At 41.7% G+C, this 25,363-nt stretch overlaps 1 protein-coding gene across 4 annotated transcripts in view; it reads left to right on the top strand.

The window, feature by feature from the left end:
- LOC131762015 (transducin-like enhancer protein 1) overlaps positions 1-25,363 on the top strand; it is an 88,433-nt gene that overhangs the window by 30,316 nt on the left and 32,754 nt on the right. For 3 of the 4 annotated variants that reach the window (XM_067039604.1, XM_067039603.1, XM_059073411.2), the window contains exons 6-8: positions 1,189-1,293; positions 13,552-13,756; positions 14,495-14,511. In XM_067039604.1, coding sequence (XP_066895705.1) covers positions 1,189-1,293; positions 13,552-13,756; positions 14,495-14,511 — 327 coding nt within the window. The remainder of the gene's footprint in view (positions 1-1,188; positions 1,294-13,551; positions 13,757-14,494; positions 14,512-25,363) is intronic. The other variant, XM_059073413.2, reaches the window with a different exon arrangement.

The following is a 25,363-nucleotide window of genomic DNA, read 5'->3' as shown; positions in this document are numbered from 1 at the left end:
TTTGGATACAAGCTAATAAATGCAAAACTGTTTTAAGTGTGTACAGGATGCTTATATCTTGAGACGGTGAAAAACTTATAGGCCTTGGATCTGGAATACTGAGTGTTTGTTCTCATTGGCATCTACTTTTCCATGCTGGGTAGCACCATCTCTGCTGTTATTATGACAGCCTTTTCCAGCATAGCATTTACTTGATGTTACAGTTTAGATTTGTTGGCCTTTTTTTTTTTTTAATTTATTTTTGGCTGCGTTGGGTCTTCCTTGCTGCACGTGGGCTTTCTCTAGTTGTGCCGAGGGGGGGCTACTCTTTGTTGTGGAGTGCGGGCTTCTCATTGCAGTGGCTTCTCTTGTTGCAGAGCATGGGATCTAGGCGTGCGGGCTTCAGTAGCTGTGGCTCGTGGGCTTAGTTGTTCCGCGGCATGTGGGATCTTCCCGGACCAGGGCTCGAACCCGAGTCCCCTGCATTGGCAGGTGGATTTTTAACCACTGCACCACCAGGGAGGTCCCCTGTTGGCCTTTTGAAACCTGTTGTTCATTAGATTTTAGTAATCCTGGTCTCTGCTACAGTCTCCTTTTTCCCAAAGAGACCTGTGGCTTTGTTTTTATTTGTGGGTGGAGCTGGGAGGTGTGCAGGCTGTTTCCAGCCGGGGCGGGGGGCGGGGTCTCTCCTTTCCCCTGTGGAGGGTGAAACATCTAGGGGCTAAAGGAGAGGAATTCCCAGAGTTTCCAAAACCAACTGGTGGGTTGAGATTTGTTGACCAGAGAAGTGATTGCAGGTTTAATATTTAAATTTTAAGTATCAAAAGGCGTGTTTTTAAATTTCTGTAAACTTTTTCCTGCTCAAACTTATCATAGCAAACCCCCTCTGAGAACCAGGGTTCCAAATCCCATACTGTTTATTTTCTAAGGCCTCACTTAACTTTGACTTTCTAACATTCCGAGCCCCAGATTCCCATCAGAAGTTAAGTGGTAACTGGTGTTGGTTAGAAATAAGGGATGCACCACTCTCAGTTTTCCTTTGCCGTTTGTCTGTGTCTTCTGTGGAACAATGTGTACTGGAGCAAGTTCACATTTAAGGACATATTATACTTCAGTCTGCACTGCATGTGGCATTTGTCTTATTGTTGGAAGGTACAGTGAAGGTCTTGGCTGCCTTGCTAACACTTTTCCTTCTCCTTGTTTTCAAAGCATCAGCAGCAGGTGGCCCAGGCCGTCGAACGTGCCAAACAGGTGACCATGGCAGAGCTGAATGCCATCATCGGGGTACGTGGCCTACCAGGTCTACCTCCTACAGTGTGTATAACCAGCTTTCATTTCTTCTTAATTTGTTGGCTTAATATTTATCTATCTATATATAACGTTGTGTTGCTTAATCTTAACCCATTTGATAAGCCGGGGGGGCAGGGGGTGGCAGTGTCAGATATGCTGAGGTGTGTAGGGGAAGAAAGATTAGCATAAGGGAGATGATAGAAACAGTTTTAGGAGGGGAAGAAAAAATAAATCTTCTTTTCAATGGAAAAATAAGTGTAGTTTATCCTGCTCCCTTAGGTTAAAGCTTTGGCAAGGGTTTTAAATACGTACTTTCCTTACTTCTGTTGTATAAACTTTGGATCCCGGTGAGGTCAAGACTAGCTCGGCATTATTTCATTTTGTTGTCTTTTGCTTTTTTGCCTTTTGCTTTCCCAGGGTATTAGAACCTATGCATAACAGTTTTGCTTTTCTCGTGCCTCTTTCATGAATTTTTAAGTGGCACCCCAATGAAAAGAAAGCCCTCTTGCCACTGAAGAAGTGATGATTGTCTGCCCTAGTGCCCTCTAGCCTTTCACCAGGTTTCTGCTCTCCTGGGTTGAGTTCAGTTAGCGTTCCTTGCTGGCAACGGGTTGTCAATCACAAGTCATTTGCTCTGCATTAATGAGCTTGGTGAACTGTTGGGTCCATCCCCTGCATGAGTTCCTCCCCCCGCCCCCTCACTGCAGGATCCAGGAAGGTTCTCATGTTTTCTGCCCTTCCAGACTAACCGAAAGAAGTAGCTGAAATAAGGGACCGTCCTTGCTGATTTTATTCATATGTGAGTGCCTTGAGCGGATTCAAATCACTCATTTATCAATTTATGTTAATTGCTTGTGAGAAGATGCCCTGCTGGTCTTTATAGTTCCCTCAGACACTTTGTAATGATAATTAGACATGCTGCTGTACGGATTAAGAGTGCCATAGTGCAGTGACGGCCACAGACAATGGAACCAGTTAATCCATCAGGGTTTAAAATTACATCCCAACTGGAGATGGAGAAAAAACATAAGAGCCAAGGAGGATTAAAGAATGAGCCTCAGCTTGAAAACTCTCCTTTCATCAGTTTCTCAATTGCAGATCTGCAGTCGGGTTGCCTGTGGTAAGCTATTGGCAGTCAATTAGGTGAAATAAACTGGGAGGGTGACCTTCATTTCCTTTTAATAGCTTTTTCCTCCCTGAAATGGGGAGCTTCAGTGGATTTTCAGCTTAAATTTTATTCAAGCTGCTTTATTACACTTGACAGCTTAGCTCTGCATAAACAATTCTCCCCTCCTCCTCTTCCCCACAGGTCTGGGCTCTGCATCTCTCCCCCTTAGTGTCACATTTTTGACTGTTACTTAGTGGGCTCTCTAATCACATTCAACAAAAAACACAATTACATCTGCATTTGTCTGCTGCCTTCTGTACCCTTTTCTTGTGTAATGAATTGCTTTATTTCAGAGATCAAATCAAATATTCACTGGTACTTTTGCATGTACCGTGTTTGATTAGCAAAGACTAATAGCAAGTTGTACTTGTAGCTCGAGCACAGAATTTTTTAGCCCAGATGAATGAGGATGGAAAAGCCTGTTTTGATTAAAGGAAAACATATGCAAATCAGTTCTCAAGTACCCAGTTACACTTTGTGGAACATGTTTGTTTTCTGATAGTCTCTAAATTTTTACTTATCATTTCTCAATGGTAAAACTTTGTACTCTTATTCTCAAAGGCACTGCCCAGTCCTATCCATTAGAAAGGAGGAAATTGTGTTAACCAGATGTTTATAGGTAATACTCATTTTGAGTTGAATCGGAAAATAAAAATAGCAGGTTGTTTCGGAAGGGCAGATGAATCGCTAATTTTATGAATGGCTTTAGTCCAGGAAACATGTTGAGGTTATAAAGGCAGATTAGCATAGCTAGCAACAATAACCCAAATCAGTGAATTGGGCCCAGCACAAGACTTAACGCCAGTTGCAGGTCTTCAGCATACTGGCATGTGTGGCTTTTATAATTGTAATTTTTGGATCAGTATATTAATTTATGTCAGCAGGCTCTTTTAAAGTTTGTAGTGATCAATAATTATCCCGCACCATAAGTTTCATGCTGTGGCATATGCTTGATTTTTGCTTGAAAGGAATTGTGCGCGTCCTGGAAAATCGAAGTAGCATAAAATTGGGTTGACAATTCAGCAGACCTTTGCACCCCTTCATTGAACATGCAGTGTGTCAGCCTGTCTCCCCAGAGGGGAGGAGGCTCTGGGAGGCTGTCTGTTCCTACAAGCGGCAGCTGCGCGCAGGGTAAATGCAGCCCGGTTTGATAGCAGCTGTCAGTATTGTTCAGGGACCGACTTAGGGTAAAGAACACTGGGAGAGGCCATGCTCTTCGTCTGCATCGACTTTCAAGCTAAGAAAAGAAATAGTAATTTAACGGTTTAGACATCTATTACAAGTGTGAAAGATCATGAAAGAGTACCCTTTAAAATGCAAATGAGCTGAAACATTCTCATTCCCTTTAAGGTACAATCAAGGAGCTTACTGCTTGCTTGACAGGGCTACAGATATTTCTCTTTAGCAAACCTGGAAAAAGTTAAATCTTCTCAAGGACACCAGGCTTCTAGGTAAGCTCAGCTGTGTCCTGGGACTGTGGCTGCTCTTTTAGGAGGAAGAGAGAGGTTATAGTTTTTTCCTTTTTTGTAGAGTGAATTAATGGTGCCCATTTCTCACCAGCATAGAAAACTTAGTTCTCATATCTGACGGAAAATACTGAATTTTAAATCTTTTTCACCGTAGCACCTGCCTTCAACTTACATAGATTCCTGGTATTTAAGAAAGATAAGCTTCTTAGATATTTGATACTTGGAGAAACTATTGAGATATTTTTTGTTACACTTTCTTTAACAGCTTGACTGATGGCACATTTGGTAATTGGCAGACTAATAACTGCAACCTTACTTTTTGAATTTTGCTTTTTATAAGCTCTTTTGTTATTAAACATGTTATGTTCTTGTAACAATAAAAATGCAGAGATCTTAATAGATACAGGGTTTGTTTGGTTTGGCACAAACTCCCTTGTACTTGAGAAAACAAGTTCATTGTGGGAAGGAAACTTATTTATTTGAACCTTGGTTGTTTTTTTTTTCCCCCCAACCATCAGGATAGTCTCCACAATTTAATCGGCGTTCCTCAAAGATTTTTTTTTTTTTTTTTAGTTTGGAACGCTATTAAAAATGCTCAAAATGAAGTAGGTTATTGACTGACGTAACATTTTATTTGTGGGATAGCTATTGGCTACCTGAATGAAAGGAAAATTGACGGACGGGCTCTTCAGATCACTCCCCATTGTAGTATTTGGGGAGTTGGGAACTAAGAGCTCTCTTCTACCTGCTCTGATACTACATAATTGATTTTAAGTTGAGATTGGGATTCCAAATAATTAGTGTTATCTTTTAATTGGGTTTATATCACATATAATTGGGTTTATATCACACACATATAATTAATATAAATCATATAGACATGGATATATACATACCTGTACACACACAGATTTTTAAACAATTGATGTGTAATTCACAGGTGAGATGCACAGCTCCTGAGTGTACAGATTGATCACTGGCACATGCACACACCCTGTAGCCCACATTCCTCTCTGGGTGCAGATTGTTCCCACCTCCCCAGGGAGTCCCTTGTGCTTCTTCTCAGCCAAGTTTTCCCACCCCGCTGAAGAAACATGGTTGCTTTTTGATTAAAAAGTAGAAGAGTAGGGCTTCCCTGGTGGCGCAGTGGTTGAGAATCCGCCTGCCGATGCAGGAGACACGGGTTCGTGCCCTGGTCCGGGAAGATCCCACATGCCGCGGAGCAACTAAGCCCGTGAGCCATGGCCGCTGAGCCTGTGCGTCCGGAGCCTGTGCTCCGCAACGGGAGAGGCCACAACAGTGAGAGGCCCGCATACCGCAAAAAAAAAGTAGAAGAGTAAAAGAATAATTAGCAGAGTGTGATTTTCTTTATTAAAACAGTTACATAGTTGTTTATCTATTTCTAACCAAGTACCTACTGCCTAACTTCTCAGTGTTTTATGCTCATCTTTCTAAGACCGTGTGTATTGTGTTAACCTAGACAAAGCCTGGGCCTAGGATGAGATGCACTTGGTTGGGACACTTTGCACTGCCACTTTTTATTTTTTTTAAATATTTGTTTACTTATTTTATTTTTGGCTGCATTGGGTCTTAGTTGTGGCACATGGGATCTTTCGTTGCGGGGCGCGGGCTTCTCTCTACTTGTGGCACACTGTCTGTCTAGTTGTGGCCTGCATGCTCAGTAGTTGTGGCACATGGGCTTAGTTGCCCTGCGGCATGTGGGATCTTAGTTCCCAGACCAGGGATTGAACCTGTGTCCCCTGCATTGGAAGGTGGATTCCTAACCACTGGACCACCAGGGAAGTCCTGGCACTGCCACTTTTTAGCTTTGTGACCTTGTACAGCCAGTTAACCTCTATCAGTGTCCTTCTACAGGATAATGGATAATACCACTTACCTTGCATGGCTTTTGTGGGGCTAAGACCTTGGCTGGCAGCCTTCAACGAGCATGTGGTGCCGACAACCTGAACTGAGGTTTTGTCTGCCTGGTTTCTCTCAGCACCTGTAGCAGATCTCTGGGTCCAGTTGGTCAAGCTCCTGTGAAGGGGCGATTACTCCTAGCAGCAGGTCACCTCCTCCGTTGTCTTTTCTGGTGGTTACGTGGATGTTGTTGTTTGAGATTAGACCCAGCCAGATGCTCTGCTCCTGCCATTAAGTTGTCATGCTTGAATGATTTTTAATAAGGACTCAGAAGTGCAAAAGCACTGCCATTTAACTTTTGACAAACACACTTATTAAAGTTCAGAACCAGGGGGGAAAGTTAAGTTAGGGGAACAGATGGAGAGGTTTGAGAAGCAAAAATGTGAGGACAAGGCATCATTGGCACCAGGCCTTTTGCTGGCCCTGAGAGGTGGCGGGGATCCTTGTGACAGAATTGGAAGGAGAAAAGAGTTAGAAGACATGGACATGAACAGTTCCTCTACCACAAAATGCCATATTTCTGATAGCTGCCTTGACACTGACTGTTGGATATAAGAAAATTTAAACAATTTCCCATAGCAGTGCTATGAACGTCAGGAATTCAGGGAAATTTGGGGTTAATGTAAGCAGCATTGTTTGTCCTTTCTCATTTATTTGGATGTGATCTGACTTACCTTCCATGAATAGAACTTCTGTCAAGGCCTATGGGGCTCAGGTTTGGGGCTCCAGTTATTGGTCATGTGTGTATACTCCTGTTCCATAGGCAAATATATAATTCTCTATATTTTAAAACAACTAAGTATGAAATAAAAGAAGTCTAGGGTGGTTTGTGGTGTCTGACTATGTGTATTTGTGTAGGTGAAGGCTGTGAACACAAACTCCTGATGTGTCTGCAGAAGGAGGCTTTCTGTCCTTGAGAGATTGAGTTGTAGACCTAAAGGACTCCCTATTGTTGCAGGAGATGATTGGTTTAAGGATTAGCAAAAATGTTGGATTATTTTTTTCCTCCGGCTGTAGCTGTCAGACATCTATAGGATTGTAGTGTGGGAAGTTTAAGAGGATGAGGTTAGCCTCTTATTCTTACGAGTATGCAATTAATCCCTGGAAAACCCATCAATAACCCAGCTGTAAGTTTCTTTATGAAACAAATTCATCCTGAGAGAATAATGCATAGCCTGCTACCAAAGGGAGTAAATAAAATGATGACAACAAACATGGATCTTCCAGCTCTACCAGCTTCTATTTAGTGACATACCTGCCACTTAAATTTCACCAGTCTAGCCTTTTTATTAATTTTCCAAAGAGATGGCGCAATATCGCAGAGAAGTCTTTTATGCATCCTACCTCTCCTTTAGGTCGAGCTAGGTTTTTTGTTGGTTTTTTTGTTTTGTTTTGTTTTTTTTTACTGAGGGTACAACTAGGTATCTCTGACAAATGCAGAGCTTGGCTTCAGTGTCTGGGTTCTAGTGAATTAGGCAGTGTGCTTTTTATTGATTAGGAAACTTACTGAATGAAGCATTGTCTGCTTGTTCATTTCCCCATATATTTTCGTATGATTTTTATTTGGATTTCTTAGAAGAAAGCATTATAACATTTTCCCTCTTTTCAGAGGAAGAAGAAGAATCTTCAGGATAGACAGTTGAGCATCTCATTTTAGAAATTAGATCTATGCAGTTTTTTTTAATTGATAGATGACTTAACGTACTATATCTTTCACCCTTTTAAATGCACGCAGCTCAGTGGTTTTTAGTAAATTCACAGACTTGTACAGCCATCACTACTATCTAATTCTTGAACATTTTCATCACGCCAAAAATAAACCCATATTCATTAGTAGTCAGGCCCTATGCCCCCTCCCCTCAACCCCCTGGCAACCACTAATCTTTCTATCTCTGTGGATTTGCCTGTTCTGAACATTTCATATAAATGGAATCATATGATATGTGGCCTTTTGTGTCTGGCTTATTTCACTTGCATAATGTTTTCAAGGTCTATAGATGTTGTAGCAAGTATTTCAGTCCTTTTTATTGATGAATGATACTCCATTGCATCAATATGCTGCATTTGTTTATCCATTCAGTTGCTGGTCATTTAGGTTGTTTCCACCTCTTGACTGTTATGAATAATGCTGCTGTGAACATTTGTGTACAAATTTTTGTGTGGACATGTTTTCTTTTATCTGGTGTTTATATCTGGTAATGGAACTCTGGGTCATATGGTAACTCCATTTAGCTTAAACAACCAAGTGGCTGTACCATTTTACATTCTCCCTATAGCAGTGGATGAGAATTCCAGTTTCTCTGCTTCTTCTCCAACACTTGTTATTGTCCATTGTTTTTTTTTTTTTTTTTTTTTTTTGCGGCAAGCGGGCCTCTCACTGTTGTGGCCTCTCCCGCTGCGGAGCACAGGCTCCGGACGCGCAGGCCCAACGGCCATGGCTCACGGGCTTAGCCGCTCCGCGGCACGTGGGATCTTCCCGGACCAGGGCACGAACCCGTGTCCCCTGCATCGGCAGGCGGATTCTCAACCACTGCGCCACCAGGGAAGCCCTGTCCATTGTTTTGATTCTAGCCCTCCTAGTGGGTGTGACATGCTATCTCATTTGTGGTTTTGATTTGCATTTTTCTGATGGCTGATGATGCTGAGCATCTTTTCATCGAAACCTCATATGGTTTTAGAAGTGGATCTACCTAAGTAAACATGGTTTTTAAAAAACTTATTCTTGTTTAGGTCTTTTAAGTCACGGCAGAAACAGACACCCAGGGCAGGTAGGATGAATAAGTCAGGGGGGTGATGCAGAATGAGGTGGCCTGTGTGGATTAGCTGAAATGCAGAAACAGTAAAGACGAGTTTAGATCCTTTTCAGAATTTTAGGTCTTCATCCTGGTGCCTGCCTACGTACAGGCCATCAGTGTTGCTTCTGCATCTCGTTTTCTGTGTGCTCCTGCATCGAGATGGAGCCTCTCAGTGGATTTATGTATTTATTTTATTGTCTTCAAGTGGCTTGCAAATTCTTGGCCCCAGCAAGCAGTTTCTGCCTGTTTATCACCCTTGCCCCCTTCACGCGGGAGGCCATCCACATAATGGGAGGTTTTCAGATAACTCCTGTAGTAGTGTCCTTGATGTTTCTCCTGCCACATAGCCCTTCCCCACTTTTCCCACTTGTTTATCATAGTATGCCAATTTTCTTTTTCTGCACTCTCCCAAGATAAGAACTGAGTGTTTTAAAGAACAGAGAAATAGCAGAAAATCAAGGAAGAACGACTTGGAGAGAACTGTCAATAAATGCTACTTTTCACTTTTCCCCCCCTTTAAAAGTGTTTAAATACCAAGTGCTATAAATGCCACTTACTGTCACGCTTTTAGCATTAAAGATGCTATTTTGGGGCATGGTTTTAGTTCTGGTTGGGTTCAGTTTGTGATCTGTGTGACATAGTTTTCCCAAAGGTTATAAAGTGGGTTAAATTTCAGAAATTTCAGTGGTTGGTGATAAGGAACTTATTAGCATCTAGTGGGGATAAAGAGGGACGTTGGCCTTCGTTTTTATTCTGCTGTCCTTTCTACTTGTATAGGCAGCTCTCTGGTGATAAACCCTGTGCTACACCTGTTTTAGAAACAAAAATATAGAAACCACTGCATAAATATATTAAGGCTCTCAATGTAAACAGCAAAGTCAGTTTCATATAGAAACATAATTGACCCAGTCTGCACTGGGTAAAATGTGAATTAAAATTCTAAATGTGTGGCTGTTGTTTGACATGGATGAGGTTATTTTATTCCTTGCGGGTTTTCAGTATCACTAACTTAGTGTTTGGAGTTTGTTTTACTTGTCTCATTCCCAGCCTATTCAAATTGTTTGGGTTAAGAACAAGTACATTTATCTCCTTATGCCCCAAACTAAACCTTTCCCTAATCACCTTTGAGGCACCAGAACAGTATGTAAAAGTTTCCATTGTAGCTCTTTTCCCAAATTGTTTTGTAAAATGTGAAGTTTCTGTTTGTTTGTTTTGCTTTTAATTGTTAGTGGAGTCAGCATTAGGGAGCAGAGGCTCTTTTTTTTTTTTTTTTTTAGCTGTGACAAGGTACTCGATGGGGAAGGGACAGTGAAAAGTGAATATATTTTAGAGTACTTCTGGTTTTTAAGCAACAATTTGGCAAGTCTTTTGGCATATAAGAACATGGGTTTTAATGTAATGGGACAGAATTCCAGCTTAGATTGAGACCAGAATTTCTTACCCTCAGCACTGTTGACGTTTTGGGCTCGTGAATTCTCTGTGCTGGGGGCTGTCCGGTGGGGACTGGAGAGATGGCACTCGTGAGTCATAAATCTAAGAACAAATTCCCATCTGTCACTGCTGATGAGGCTGCATCGTGAAGATGGTTTTATTTCCGGGTAAATGCCCAATAGTGAATGTGAATTGTCTCTGGGTGTGCAGTATTGCATACCCCCAAGAGTATCTCCTTAACCTGGGAAGGGAGAAACGTGAGGTCCTTGGTGGTGAAAGAGATTGCCCTCTTCCTTCCCCTTGCTTGGGAACACTAGGTCTGCAACTGATTCCTTGTGAACAGGACTGGGCTTCTGGGGTCACAGGAGAAATGCTGTTCTAGGGAATAAAAGCTTTGCAATCATTGTTCTGGCTATGAGCCCCACGGCAAGCCACTCTTTCATCTGTGAAATGGGAGCCATTATGCCCGCCCACCTTTCCTCCCTCTGGTATATTCCGAGCTGAGGCCAGATAAGGAAGCTGGAAATATTATCTAGGAGCACTGCAGGGTAGGATAAAGAAGTAGAATGTGAGGCAGCAGTATCCACGTTTCTTGAGTCTACAGCATCTTCAATAGCTGTGATTCATCCTGTCGTTACCTACTTAGTACTTTCATTTTGTGATAGGATTTATGCTTTTTTTAAAAAAGGAGGAAGAAGGAGCTTTCAAGATCGCCAAGCTAAGGATGGAAGAACCTAATTGCCCCTAATAATGGGCAGTGAGCTATCTCTTTAAGGGGCCTGGAAAGCTAGAGCAGGCTAGAGGCGGGACTTACCCATGGCCAGTTAGGCTGTTGGATAGCCCTGTTGAGAGCTATTTGCCTGAAGGTTGAGTTTAACTTTGCAGGTCTGTTTCACAGCTGTGGCAAAGCCCCTTTATTTTATAAGCTTAGTCTTTCTTTTCAATAGTACATCAGAGAATGCTTTCCAGTTCATCTTTCCAAAAACCAACTTGGGCTTGGCAGAAAATCTGCTTTCTTCTAGCATATCCAAATATCACCTGAGACTGCCTTTGCTCTAACGTAAAATCACACGTCTGGAGTTGTTTTTTGGTGTCTCCATTTGGGGGGGAATTTTAGAGGGGGACTGGGGGTGGGGTGCAGGGAAGGGTGATAGTGTTGTTATCCTCCACCCTATAGTTAAATTCCTTCCCCTCTGCTTAGCCTCTCTCATCTTCTTTAATCAGTGCCGTGCTTAATTACCCCACTGCACCCGCTTGTGTATGCATCACTGCCTTTCCACCCAAGAAGCTGGACATTGCTTTTACTCTGAGTAATGATAGTAATCGCTGGTAGGGCAGACCTGTTCCTCATCTTTCTCGGAGCACATTTCTTATGGCAGGTGTCTAGTTCCTAATTAAGTGCTAATGAGCATGCCTAGTGGACCGTGATGCTTCTGCCAGCTCCTTCAGTTTTATGTCCTGCTATTGCCAAGCTCTTAAAAGGTGACGGAGCAAGAATTAGTGTCTTTGGGATGACAGGAAGGTGATTTTATGCATAAAGAAGTTGTTATTATGATCTCAAATGGTGAATGAGTAGTTTATAAATACTTTCCAAGAATACTATTAATGCTGCCTGCTCTAACCTCGCCCCTTTTCCAGTTTCCCTTGCATTAGAACTGTGCTCTCTTTGGAAGGAGTGGAGGTTTAAAGAGAAGGTTGGCGCCTAAAGATTTTTTAAAAGGTACTAGGAGTGGTTGAAAATTTACTGTAAAATGACTATAGATACCGATTTCTGCCTTTTAGATGCTGCTTTCTCTTGCTCTTGGGTGCTGGAAGCATGTTTAGGATTCAGTCAAAGATCAGTGGTCAGGGTGGAAATTGCTGAAGATCTGGTGTGAAGATCTAATATGTTCAGTACGTGCAAGGGTGTAATAAATAAAACGAGTAATTGAGTCCCAGGGAAGTGAGCACAAATCAGAATCTTAAGAATTTCCTAATATTACACCTTAGAAACTGAGCTTTAATCGTTTTTACTCTCATCAAAAACGAGTTTTGGGGCTTCCCTGGTGGCACAGTGGTTGAGAGTCCGCCTGCCGATGCAGGGGACAGGGGTTCGTGCCCCGGTCTGGGAAGATCCCACATGCCGCGGAGCGGCTGGGCCCGTGAGCCATGGCCGCTGAGCCTGCGTGTCCAGAGCCTGTGCTCCGCAACGAGAGAGGCCACAACAGTGAGAGGCCCGCGTACCGCAAAAAAAAAAAAAAAAAAAAAAAAAACACCAATTTTATGTTGAACAGCTGAAATGTGGCCAGATTTATGGTGTAAGGGCCATTGCTTGGACACTTTTTCATTTCCTGCAACATATCTTAAATATATGAGAGTAATGATACCCTAATGTGAACAGGTTTCTAACTTCTGGAATGGGTTAAGTGATAGAGGCAGAGGCATTTGGGAATGAGGACTTGGTCATCATGGTTGGAGTCCTACACAGCTGGTGGGAGTGCTTTCCTCAGCAAGGTTCTTGGCCTGAGTCTTGGTGTTTTCCTCTGTGACACGGGAGGGGGGTGGGTTTGGGGCATGGGGCTCAGGAGAAAGGAAGGGGTAAACAATGTTTTTTCTCTAAGTTTCTTCCATTTGTCACATGCGTGGCTCCCTGAGGGCTCCCTCTGTATGTGGTGGTACCGTGACTAGAGCACAGCCATAAGGGTCCTTCCTATGTTGACTTCACTTCCCTGCCAGCTGGTGGGAGAAACTCAATGTCTTGAGCCCCATCTGTGATATGGGAATATCAATACTTCCTCCATTCTGTGAGGGCTTGATGAGCTAAGAGCACACGAGTACATAAGAGATGCTAGTTCTTCCTGCTTTCTAAGTTCTGTTAACTAAAGATAATGTTTGGTTTTGTCTCATCCTAACATTGTGGTAAGTTAACACAAGAATGCTGGGGTGCAATGGAGTCACCTAGTAACTGGTGACTAGTTGAGAATATAGTTACTGTAGTATAGGATGCATATCTGTACCTCCCCTATTTTAACCTTTCTGAAGTCAGAATGAGTCTGAAATCTGTGGCATCTTAGATTCAATGATGCACTGGATTTCATCCTTGGAGGTGCTTAAAGATGGAACTAACCACCGTGTGAGGGCTTACTAACTTATCCAAGTTTGATAATAATCAATAGCGACACTTTCAGGGGGTGAGTTAGGCCAGAAAGTGGCAGTGTCAATCTGAGGATTATGTTTTGGGAAGATTATATGATATCAGGTAACTGAGTAGATGAAAGCTTTTGATGGACTGAAAGTGCTAACCACATTTTTTTCTCTCTTTCCTCCCTGTCTCTCTCCTTGCTCCCTTCCTGTGTGTGTGTGTGTGTGTGTGTGTGTCTCTTGAACCTCCTGTTCTGTCCTTCATCCTCTCCTGTCACGTCTGCTCTCTCCCTGGTTGCCGCCACCACCACCACCACTACTGCCACCACCTCCCTCTCTCTCCCTCCTCCTCTTCCTCTCTCACCACCACCACCAACAGCAGCAGCAGTTGCAAGCTCAGCATCTTTCTCACGGCCATGGACCTCCAGTGCCCCTCACCCCTCACCCTTCGGGACTTCAGCCTCCTGGAATCCCGCCCCTCGGCGGCAGTGCCGGCCTCCTGGCGCTGTCTAGTGCTCTGAGTGGCCAGTCTCACTTGGCAATTAAAGATGACAAGAAGCACCACGATGCAGAGCACCACAGAGGTGAGAGGCCGGGCAAGCCAGATTAGGACCTTGCCCTAACACTCTTACAGTGCTGCAAAGTTTGTGCACCGCTAAAGAAAGCCCCAACCCATTCAGAGAGCAAACAATGAGCTAAGAGGAACTGTATGTCGCACAGCTTGGCCACTGAAACACAGCTCACCCTGGAGGTTTTCAGGGTTTAACATGGGCATCTGTAGATTTCTCCATCTCTTTAGATGGCAGGCATCTTGACATCTTGGCAACTGCCTCATTAATGCCAGTGGCCTGTACCATATTATGGAAAACTGTTAACTGCTTAATTGGGTAATTTTCAAAGAAAGTAATGTTGTTAAATGGGGCGAAATAAGAAGTTAAATTTGAAAGTGAATGTGTTCAAATGAAAGGTTTGATAATTGCATCTGTTACTACTTAGTTTCATAGGCTTTAATTCTAGTATGCATTAAATATTGGGCAAAATTGCACTTGACTAATTTTTGAAAAAAAGTAATTTATTCTGTCAAGAAATTTTTAAAAACTAGGCTTTTGTGTATGGTTAAACTGTAAATCTTATGTTTACAAAATACTGTAATTTTCAGGAAATCACTGTATTAGGAATGTGCAATGACTTATATAAATAAAAGCCATTTTAAAACTGTTTGGGGCTTGTGTTCTAATTATTCCCCCCTTTTTTTTATTTCTGTTCTTGCCTCTGTGTCTGAACGGGCATGTCTGTGCGTTTCTTGGTAACCTCGGGAGCAGACAGAGAACCGGGCACAGTAAGTACCCTGACGCCTGCTGCACATAAACGCGTTCTCCCCACCCTGCAGTGCACCCTCAGCCGCCTTTCTTTAAACACAGGCACAGACAAGTATATTCTACTCTCTCTCAGCTACCTGTTGTTTTTCTTTTTCTTTCTTTTTTAAAAAAATATCACTGTTTCCCCCCACCCTTTGTCTTTTATATAAAACTTCCATCAGATGAGAGGGAGGCAAAGCTGTTTGCTATGATTACTCACTTGAAAATACACTTTGATCCCTATGTGCCCCAGACCCATTTAAAAAATATGTTTATCATTGCCACTTTGAGTCCAGGTTTACCTGTAGTTTAAGAGGGCATTCATTTTTATCTTAAGTCAGTTCTACAGGCAAGAGGTAACAATCCATATGTGAAATTAGTTAGTATTGTGTTATTTGTACCTAAACCGTTCATTATCCTCTGCAAATGCATCTTAGTTACTAGGTTTCCATATCTGGTTTTCTTTAAATAATTGTCCTTGGAGTGTGAACTTGAACTTTATTTTAGTCCAGAGAACTGAGTGTGTGAATAAGCTTTCAAAACCAAGGAAATTCGGTGCACGGGGCTCTGTGCTTATCGAGTTCATTTTTTTTCACCAGCCTAAATCTTACCCATTTTACATAAAGCACGTTTGATCTGTACACATATCTGCCGGTTACTTGTGGGGAGGCCTGTCTCTAAAATGCATCTCTTACATGTTGTGGAACAAACAGAATGAGAAATTGGCCCCTTTTCAGCTCAGATAACCTCCAGTTTTTGCCCCCTTCCTTCTTTCTGAACATGGCAGTATTTTGATCATCTTCAATCTAAATATTGTTAAAAAATGGGATACTGAACTTTTAAATCACTCAGATACTTTCTTATGAGTTTGGGGGGACGATATGTAAACTTTTTCAGTTTGAAAAGTTTAAGCACCCCTCCACACACACCTTCTGTGTAGAATAGTAGCTATTTTAAAAATTCTCTTTGGGACAGAGCTTTGTTTACTTCGTGTGTCAGGATGTATTGGTGGAATGGATAATGGTGAAAGGATGAGGTAGGTAGTTTTGAAATTCTTGTCCTGTGAGTTTTCTTTGGAAAATGTTGGGGAGGAGAAAAGAGGGGAGAAAAAAATTAGATCTAGGGAATAAAATTACCTACTCCGAAAGTGTGGACCTAAGTAAACTGATTATGGAGGTGACCTTTCTGTTTTGCTGTTTCAATGTCTCTGTAGATTGTCATCTTTTCTGCCATGTTCATTCAATAGAGTATCAAATTAAAAACCCTAATCCTGGGCCAGAGAATAGAGATGGCAGAAGATGATGTTGGGAATGCCCACGTGCATTCGTCTGCTGCATGTTTTAATCTATTGAATTTTTTCTAGGTTTGAGACTTTATTTTTATTTCAACTTTATGTTATCAGTACTACTGTTCCACCTTAAGTCACGGTATATTTATTGAATGCTTACTATATGTATGGTAATATAGGAAATATATCTGTAGTGAGGGATGTGTAGGGATATGTAGGTACATGTGTCACAAGCCCTTTCTCAAAGAACCAAGGAAAAGCAACAAAAATACTAGAAGATGCAAGGCTGCAGAAAGTTTTATCAAGAACTCTAGACAGTTGTTGAAGGGATACCATGGTGTATGCCTCTCTGAAATGCCAGTGGCAGGAAAGAGTAGAATTTGCACACTTAAGCTCGTAGAGGCATTTTTCCATAACTTGGTGCGACTGTATTTCTGAGCATGTCTAATAATCTGTGTGTAATTTTGTCTGGAAGGTGTAATCAAGAACTTGATTGGGGAAGTGAGGGTGAGGTGGACGAAGGTTAATGAGTTGTATCCTTAAAGAAGTACTAAATCGTTCTTGAATTTCAGGCAGCTGTGGATTGTTTTCAAGTCTAGTTAGTTTAGTTAGTAAGTCTGGGTTGAGTTAGCAATCTGAATTTTTAAGTCCAAATGTGGTAGATACATTGCATAAACCAATCTATAAAATAATATAAAATACATGGTTACTTAATGTGTTACTTGCATGTCTCCTTTTTCACACCAAATCTTTGTCAAGTCTTAATAATAATTTCAAAGAGTATTTCCAGAATAAGTATATATGCTGAGTTTCCTGTGTAATTATTACAGAAAACTCATGGTAATGATAATATAAAATGGAGAAACTACACTAATTTTTAATCTGAAAATTTAATTCAGTCTGTAGAGAGGAATTAAATTGTTCACTGTCCATATAAGTGGGATTTTGTTGCAGTTACATAAAATTAACTAGCTCTCTTCAAACTTTGTGTAAAATTAAATATGAGACTCAGTGGGTAATGAGATGATGTGTACTATTAGCTCCTAAAATATTATAGTACTTATCTGTTTAATAAAGTGGTTTGAATTATGAAGTTGAATTTTACTTGGCAGATAAAGTCAATTCATTGCTCTGTACTGCTGTTTTGTTTGTTCATTCATTGAGGGGTTAAGAGCAGTGGCTATAGGGCAGAGATTTTCAAGCCTTATGGTCTCAGAATCTTTTACCCTTAAAGTAACTGATGACCCCAGAGAACTTTTGTTTATATGTGTCATGTATTTTGAAAATTTTCTGGGTTAGAAATAAAACATTTTAAAATCACTTAAACAGATAAAGAGCTACTTGTGTTAACATAAATAACATTTTTAATGAAAAATAACTATTTTCCGAAATAAAAAATTGGAGTGGGATGAGTGGTTTAGTTTTTTTGCACATTTGCAAATGTCTTTAATGCCTGGCCTAAAAGAGGGCAGTTGAATTCTCCTCAGCTTCTGCATTCTTTTTGTTGCCATACATTGTTTTGGTTTAAGTATTGGAAGAAATCTGCCCACAGAGAGACACCCTCAGGGTCCTTGGACCGAACTCTGAGAACCTTTGCCACAAAGAAGACCAAGGAGTTCTAAAAAATTCTAGGCTGGCATATAGTCTTATTTTTTTTTCCTGCTCTTCTTTCTATGTTGAACAAACATATTTTTCATATCAAGTGCAAAAATCAGGGACTTATGTCACAGGGAATGTGAGTGTGTGTGGATTGTTATCTGTGAGTCTAAAACTGGTTCATAGATAGTTCATGTTTATTTTTAGTGACAGATTATTCCATTTGCTGGTTTAAGGTTTTATGGTAGGAAAACAAATGAACCTTAATGTAACCTGTTTAATGTAAAATCCAGGAAATAAAGGTGCTAAGAACAGAAAGAAAATACGGACACTATTTGTAAGTTTCTTGTTTCTGAAAGGGATGAATGATAAAGCTAGTAACTTTTGAGAGGTGTATTTTGCTGTTTGGCTGTTTTCTAATTCACAAACTTTTTTTTTTTTTTTTTTTTTTTTTTTTTAACGTAAGCCTATTTACCAGAGTGCTACTACTGAGCAAAAAAATGACCTAATAAAAGCCTTTATTTTTTCAGAAGTAATAAAAACTTTAGATATCCCAATTAATTTAAAGATGAATTGCACTAAATTTTGGCTGAAGGGAATGTCCTTTAAATATGTCTACTTGAAAGACCTGGAGTTAGAGAATTGACAAGGAGTTGTATGGCTTTTAAGAAAAATGATAGAATGGGTGTTTAAATACTCATTCATTTAACATATTTATTGACCACTTACTATGTGCCAGGCACTGGATGAGGCGCTGCATATACTTGCTGCCATTTTGCAGTGATATCTTTTAATGTCAAAGTCAAATTATGTGTTGAACAAAAAGCACTGAAATATCTAACTCATGTGATCGTTATTTGGAACATTTGGAAGAGGGAGAAGACTTGAGGGGGCTGTGTGGGAGAGACTCAAGACAGGAACGATCTGTAGACTTAAGGTGGGTTCCTAGTGGACTTGAGAAGGTCCTGGGACCCCTCTAAAATTGTATGCAGAGTGGGTCAGTGCTCTTACATAATGCTGAGGAGAGATCATAACATTCATTAAATTCTCCAAAGAGGTTCCTGGCCCAGAAAAGTCTAAGCACTTTTCATCTACTTCAGAGGTCAAAATGGTGCGTCACCATCATTTTCTCAATAAGACACCAAAGTAAGGAGGTTGAGTGTCTTTGGTCATATAGTTAATTAACAGAGGTGGAGATTTAGATCTTGTCTTTGTGAGGGACCCTGTTGCCACTCCTATAACATTTCTAAAATTATGTTCACATTTAGAACTTATTTTAAAGTAGTTATGACAGCCATCACTTTATTTAATGTAAGGGAGTGTCTTTATCTTTTTCTTCTCTAGCTGTTGTACTTCACTAGTTTATTGGCAGAGGTAGGACCAGATCCTAGTTATGGACCACCCATCACTTCACTTTTTTCTAAGATGACACTCAGCAATATAGAGAGCAAGGAGGAAATAAGGTGGGAGGCTTGCTTTGGGGGAATACTTCACTCTTGGCCTGTTGCTGAAATTTTAACTTTTTGAATGTCACAGAGTCTCCCAGTGGCTCTTTAGGACTGCAGCGCTGTGGGTGTTGGGGGAAAGGGGACAGTGATAGAAAGAACACGGGTATTGGACAAAGGCAGACCCCAGTGGAGTTCTGGCTGCACAGGCAAGATTTCTTATCCTTCTATAAAATGGTGACGGTGGCTGTCTGCAGGGTGAGGGTTTAGGGACCACAAATGGGAAGTCATCAGACATACCGTAGCAAGCCTTTAGGAAAGTCCTCCCTGGCTCTACCTGCAGGGTAGCCAGACAACAGTAAATGCCTCGTTAGTCACCGTCAACGTAGTTACTTGTGGTTTTCTTTTTAAAAAACTGTGTGAGGCTGTTGTGGAGATGAGGTCTCACATGACCGGTGGCTCTTCCTAATTATTCTTAGTGTGTCAGCATCACAAAACCCATCCCAGCCTCTTAGGAACTTGATCCGTCTCATGATGCTCGAATTCATCAAAGGTAAACTGGGACCAGGAGGAGGTATTTTCGCCTAAATGTTGTTGACCTGACTTCTGTCAAGGAATTTCCTGGAGATACAGGATAAAACTGAAATGAATCACCTGAAATCTCAATATTAAGGCGCACTGGAAAACAGTAAGTTTTCTGAAGCAGTTGCCTCAGTAGATTTTTCTTTTGGCAGAATTTAAAGCTCTGTGCTTAAAAAATAGATCTGGGAAAACCAGCGTCACTGCCACGAGAAGGGTGACCCCCTGAAGGAAGGAAAGCACTGGCAGCTTCTTGCTTGTCAGGAGTGGCGTGTTCCTGTGCCAGGTGAGGTGTCTGCTCGCTGTGGGGCCGGAGCTTGCCAGGCGGATGTCAGGACCTGTGCGTGACCAGAGAATGTTCAGGTCTTACCTCCCTGAGATCTCAGTGAGGATAGGGCATCTTTAAACAAACAGAAAGCAGCTAGAGGCTATTTTCTCCCTCCACAAACTTTTTTAGGCTTCATTTTGTGTTCTGTAATTAGAAACCCTTTGGAGCAGATTTTGTAAACTTTTGTTTTCCTTTTGGCCTGATCATCATTTTCAGTATTCCCTCTAGAACACAGTAAGCAATAAACTTCGTGTCTCCGTCTTTCTGATGAGGAGAGATGGGTTAAGTGCCATCACATATCCAGATACCACAGTCAAGTCCTGACCCAGTGCTTTCTAGTTTCAGGACCTTTTCTTGCAGTAGAAGCATCTCATCAAGGGCTGGAGAATGAAGAGCACTTCAAAAACATGCTTCTAGAAAAGGTTTGAAATACAAATTTGATGTTTGCTGTGACCACGGTCCTGAGTAGGGGAATGAAGGTGTTACGAGGTGATTTAAAGATTATTTTTAGACAGTTATATTTGTTATGAGCTCCAAAGTTTTTATTGGTTTTATTTTGTTTTACCTGGAGAAGGAGGGTGGAAGGGCAAGCTGTGGATGTAGAGAGTGATGCCAAAGGCATTTTGTGGTTTAGTACTTCTTCCAGCCCAGGTACTCACTGGGTGTGTATGTCTATGGTTCCCTTTTATTCTGAGCATCCTCCTGAGTCGCCCATCTGTGTCCGACAGTGCCAAGTCCTTAGATCGAGGTGCAAGAACACCCTGGTTTTTTTTTTTTTTTTTTTCACATATTTTGCCTTTAAACAATATGAAAAATAGACATGTACCCTTTAGGCCTGCTTCACAGTCAGTCTTCCAAGATGTGATTTCCACATTTCCACATGTCTCCACTTGCTTCCACTCTTCACTGTTGACAAGTGAGGATCTGTTAATCTTATAGGTTAAAAATGCATTTGTCGGGCTTCCCTGGTGGCGCAGTGGTTGAGAGTCCGCCTGCCGATGCAGGGGACACGGGTTCGTGCCCTGGTCCGGGAGGATCCCATGTGCCACATAGCGGCTGGGCCCGTGAGCCATGGCCGCTGAGCCTGCACGTCCAGAGCCTGTGCTCCGCAACGGGAGAGGCCACAGTGGTGAGATGCCCACGTACCCCCCCAAAAAAGCATTTGTCACACAGAATACATGAATGACCAACTGGACTGCAGCGCAAAGTACCACACAGGGTGATGGCTTAATTGGTACCAGGTGTGGATGAGAAGGCACACAGATGTGATGGGGTGCGTCCTTTCCTAATTGTTTTAATGTTCACCGAGAAGTTAATTGTCAGTGTAGAGTGTGCTAGCAAATTAGGTTCCCACTGCCTTAGTGTAACTGAGGATAAGTGAGGTGTCATGAGTTTCCAATCTGTACCTCTGACACAGACACTTTTCCTGTGAGGAGGACACCGTTCCCAAGGGGAATTAGCATGGCAGCTAAAGAAATCCACTTGAATAATGTGCATTATTTTCACATTAGGGAAACCTGTCTCGCTTTTGCTGTCTCCATGAACGGGTTTTCCTTTCACATTTGCTGCTGGTGGCTTCAAGGTTTAGACTTGGTTGGCAGAAGAATTGCTTTCAGGTCGCAGGATAGATGAAGGATACATGAATGCTCTTATAAAGGGTTTTGTCCACACTGACAATGTAAACATGCTTTCTTTTATATATTCTGGAGTTTACCTTCCAAGATACCTCTGTATACATGAATAACCATTCCTGTTAAATTGCCAAAGAAAAGTAAAATTCTTGGAACAAGACTTTAAAGACTATTTTTTATTCATATTAAAGCAGCTGAGTCTGTTTACCTTGGTCTTCAGGGGGTGGGTGTTCAGAGCATGAAATAGAAACATTATTGTCTAGAATGGTCAGAATAGAGGTGGTACAGAGTCCAACTCTTGACATTTTCTTCTGATTCGACTGAATGCTCTTTGAAGTTCAAAAGACTCTTCTACTTACATGGTAAGTTCTTATATGAAGGTATAGTTCAGTACTTGCGTGTTTGCATGTTTGTTTGTTTGTTTGTTTATTTATTTATTTATTTGCGGTACGCGGGCCTCTCACTGTTGTGGCCTCTCCCTTTGCGGAGCACAGGCTCCGGACGCGCAGGCTCAGCGGCCATGGCTCACGGGCCCAGCCGCTCCGCGGCATGTGGGATCTTCCCAGACCAGGGCACGAACCCGCGTCCCCTGCATCGGCAGGCGGACTCTCAACCACAGTGCCACCAGAGAAGCCCTGCATGTTTATCTTTACTTTAAGAGAATACACTGTCCACTTCTACCCACTAGGTTCACATGCCACCAACTCTAGTTAACATGTGCCCACTCAGCAGGGAACAGTTCTGGTGTGTGTTTTTATAAAACGTGGTTCACCTATTTGGGAAATGGTGCTCTGGATCTGACCACTCAAGGAGTGCACACCAGTTGTAATATTGGAAGAAAGACCTCCTACTTTTTCTTTTCTCTTCTGAGCAGCTTTTCTGCTCACTCTTGTACCTGTTCTTAACCATCACATCACTGTTAGTGCAGGAAGTGACCCTCAGGAAGCACAGGGTAACCACAGTGAACAATTCGTCTGTTGTCAGTGCAGTTGCCCACTGAGGTTTTAGGTTCTCACATATTTCACATTTTAGGAGGGATGGGTCCCTTCTTGTGGTTCATAACGTTTTCTCTGTTCTTACACCTCATCAAGTCATTTCATGTGTAGTCTCTGTATATAAATGGAGAGAAAAGCATGCCGGTTGGGCTAACAAGTCTTTTAGACACTCTGTCTCTGGTACTGAACATTTCAGAGGGATCTTGTTTTTTTCAGAGACTTGTCTGGTCTGCCTCTCCCTTTATCGTTTTACTTGGCTCTATTCCCGTCAATGTGTGCAACTTGTTAGGTGCAGAAAATCATCATGGTTTTCAAATTTTAGCTTGTTTTGAAAACATAATGGGTTTTTAGATCTTGATATGCTCAGATTTGTAATATCCCCTGTGGGCTGTATAAAACTTCTACTTTGAGTTCTTGTAGAAGACATAAGGTAAATAAGATGATTTTGTTTGGTTCTTAAGAAAATTTTTAAACAAAGGAAAACTTATATACAGTCTGGAAATCCCAGTTCTCAGAACATTTGTAGAAGAAGTCTGCCCAATAATTACAGTGTTTGAAAAAGTCTGGCAGATGATTAAATTTTACCAGCTGCAAGGTGAAATAAAGCATCAGGTTTCTTGGCTAGAATTAGAGTATATCAGTCAGTGTGGTAACACTAGTTCTCATGTTGATTAAAAAACTCTGGCAAATAAAAATTTGAAAGGGGAATTTTACTTGATGAATGCTGTTTGGTCGATACATATCTTTCAAGATATGGACTATGGGAAGAGAAGGCTGCAGCAGCAAATAGGTCTGTGGAACCACTATTCTTGGTGGTTGATGTTGCATGAAGCCAGTGCTGTGAGTACCTGGGCTGCTTTGTTGCTCTCTGCTGCAGTCTTTTTTAGTGTGCATCTTGGGTTGTAAATGGCAGGATTCATGAGTGGAAAGCCAGGAACTTGGGACTGTTTTCAGGTCATTTAAAAGTAGGCTGTAAAATGTTCTTTTTTTTTTTTTTTAATGTTCACAATTTTGTTATGGTGGGCATATAACCAAGTAAATCAAGGTGTGTCTGTGATTAGGAGGTGGGGGGGAATCAGAGATAGCATGCAGTCGGCATTATTATGTCACATTAGAATATTAAGCTTAATAGGTTAAAGAGCCAATGTGACTTTTAAATGAGAAGTATTTGGGGGTCAAGTATTTGGGTACAAGTATTTGATGTATACAAACTGAGTTTAAAAATCACTTCTTCTGGGAGCACAGGCAAGTTGACTTAATGGATAGTGCTTCTTGACTTTAGGCAAATTGCCTCCCTCTCTGAACATCCTCTAGATAAATTGAGGAGGATGAAGAGGATGAATATGTGTTAAGGTTGCTTTGGCGTCTTGAGAAGTTTGGTCCTAATCATCTTCAGTGTTTAGAAAGCATGACTTTTTCAGTAACTTAAAGCAAAGCAACCTCAGTTTTATTCTTTTTACAAACAGGCTCTTCTGAAATGTTGATTAAATATTAAATTTTAATGTTAAATGTGAGTCTGTCGTCTCCTCATTCAAATCTAACAAATCAAGGTAAAACCCTAGATTTTGAAGGCTCCAAAGGATATTCAGTCAGTACCCATTCTTAAAATATGTGTAAAGTGGCTCAGAACACCCATCGAAGTGACTGTATTCCACTTCTGAACCCTGAGGAACATGACGGTACGTGAGAACAAAACGCAGCACGAGGGAAGAAGACTTACCGGTATTAGGAGACGTCCAGTACTACCCATGTAGTCACTTTTGGGTTTCTGGGGAGCAAGTGAGGTAACCATGAGGATTAGGGTCACCTAGGCAGTAGTTAAGCAAGACTGTTTTTGTTGCCAACAGCAAATGAAGTCCATTAGGCTGGAACTATCTGCTTAAGTCAAGAACAACAATGAAAGCAGTGTCAGGGCTGGAGGATGTCAGGGGCAATTACACACAGCAAGCAAGTTTCATGGGAACAAGGGTAAAAGAAGGTGGTTCATCTTTGGTGGGACTGCAGCGTGAGCCAGGCACCCCCTGACTCTGGACTGTGGCTCTCCCAGGCCTCTGCAGCCCGTTTTGAATCAGTTTTACAGCATCAAAGGTATGATGAGACATTTCGTTTTGTAACTTGTCTCAATCTTCCATCTGAATGGAGCCAATTTTCAGATAAGCAAGGGTGCTAATTACCAGCCCCATCTAAATTTAGAAGAACTTTCAGAGCTTTGCAAGAGGCGTTCAGATTATAGGCCTCACTTAAGCTGTTCAAAGGGGAATTTAACGTCTGATATGGAGACGCAGAAGCCTCAAAGCTTGACAGGCTTACAGGTCCAGCCAGAGAAATGTTTTTTTTTTTTTTTCTAGCAGAAATTGCATTGTTCCTAATAGGCGTGTTGTTTACTTTCATGTTCACAGTACCACTTGACATTCAAAAAATCAGTTCATTAAAAAGCTGTCTTTGGATGGCTGAGTGGTTTGGATGCCCAGTGCTAATTACAGCAGGAGGGCTACACAGGGGACCCTGGGGAAAAAGACTAACTTTTAAATTGTGAGTGGACACCAACTCTATGCTACATTCTGCTGGGCAAGTGGGTAGATGTCAAGTTGAGTATGATGCAGCCTTGCCCTTAATGTATCCGGTCTGAGTCTGGAGGAGGAGACTTCAGGGATGGCATAATCTAGAACACAGACAGGTGTGTATGGACACTTTTTCCACATGAGTTTTAGCAGATATTTACCAGTGTAATTAGTTCAGGGATCCAGCCAGCTCACCTTTCAGCCCCACGCTGAGCTCAACACGTTATTCTGAGCTTCTCTATGTTGAATTGCATTGGTCCCTCCCCCCTGCTTTTATGTAAGCCTCCTGGCATTTGTGGAGCTTGAACGGTGGTGAATGAAAGCTCAGCTGCTTCAGAGGCAGCCTCTGAAGTGGGCAAAGAGGCTTCAGAATGCCTTCTGGTTCCCACTTTTGATTTGCTCCTGTGTGT

Source organism: Kogia breviceps, chromosome 8 (assembly GCF_026419965.1).
Source record: "Kogia breviceps isolate mKogBre1 chromosome 8, mKogBre1 haplotype 1, whole genome shotgun sequence".
Classification (NCBI taxonomy): domain Eukaryota; kingdom Metazoa; phylum Chordata; class Mammalia; order Artiodactyla; family Physeteridae; genus Kogia; species Kogia breviceps.
The sequence above is the reverse complement of the archived record's forward strand: the minus strand, read 5'-3'. Positions and strand labels throughout refer to the sequence as shown.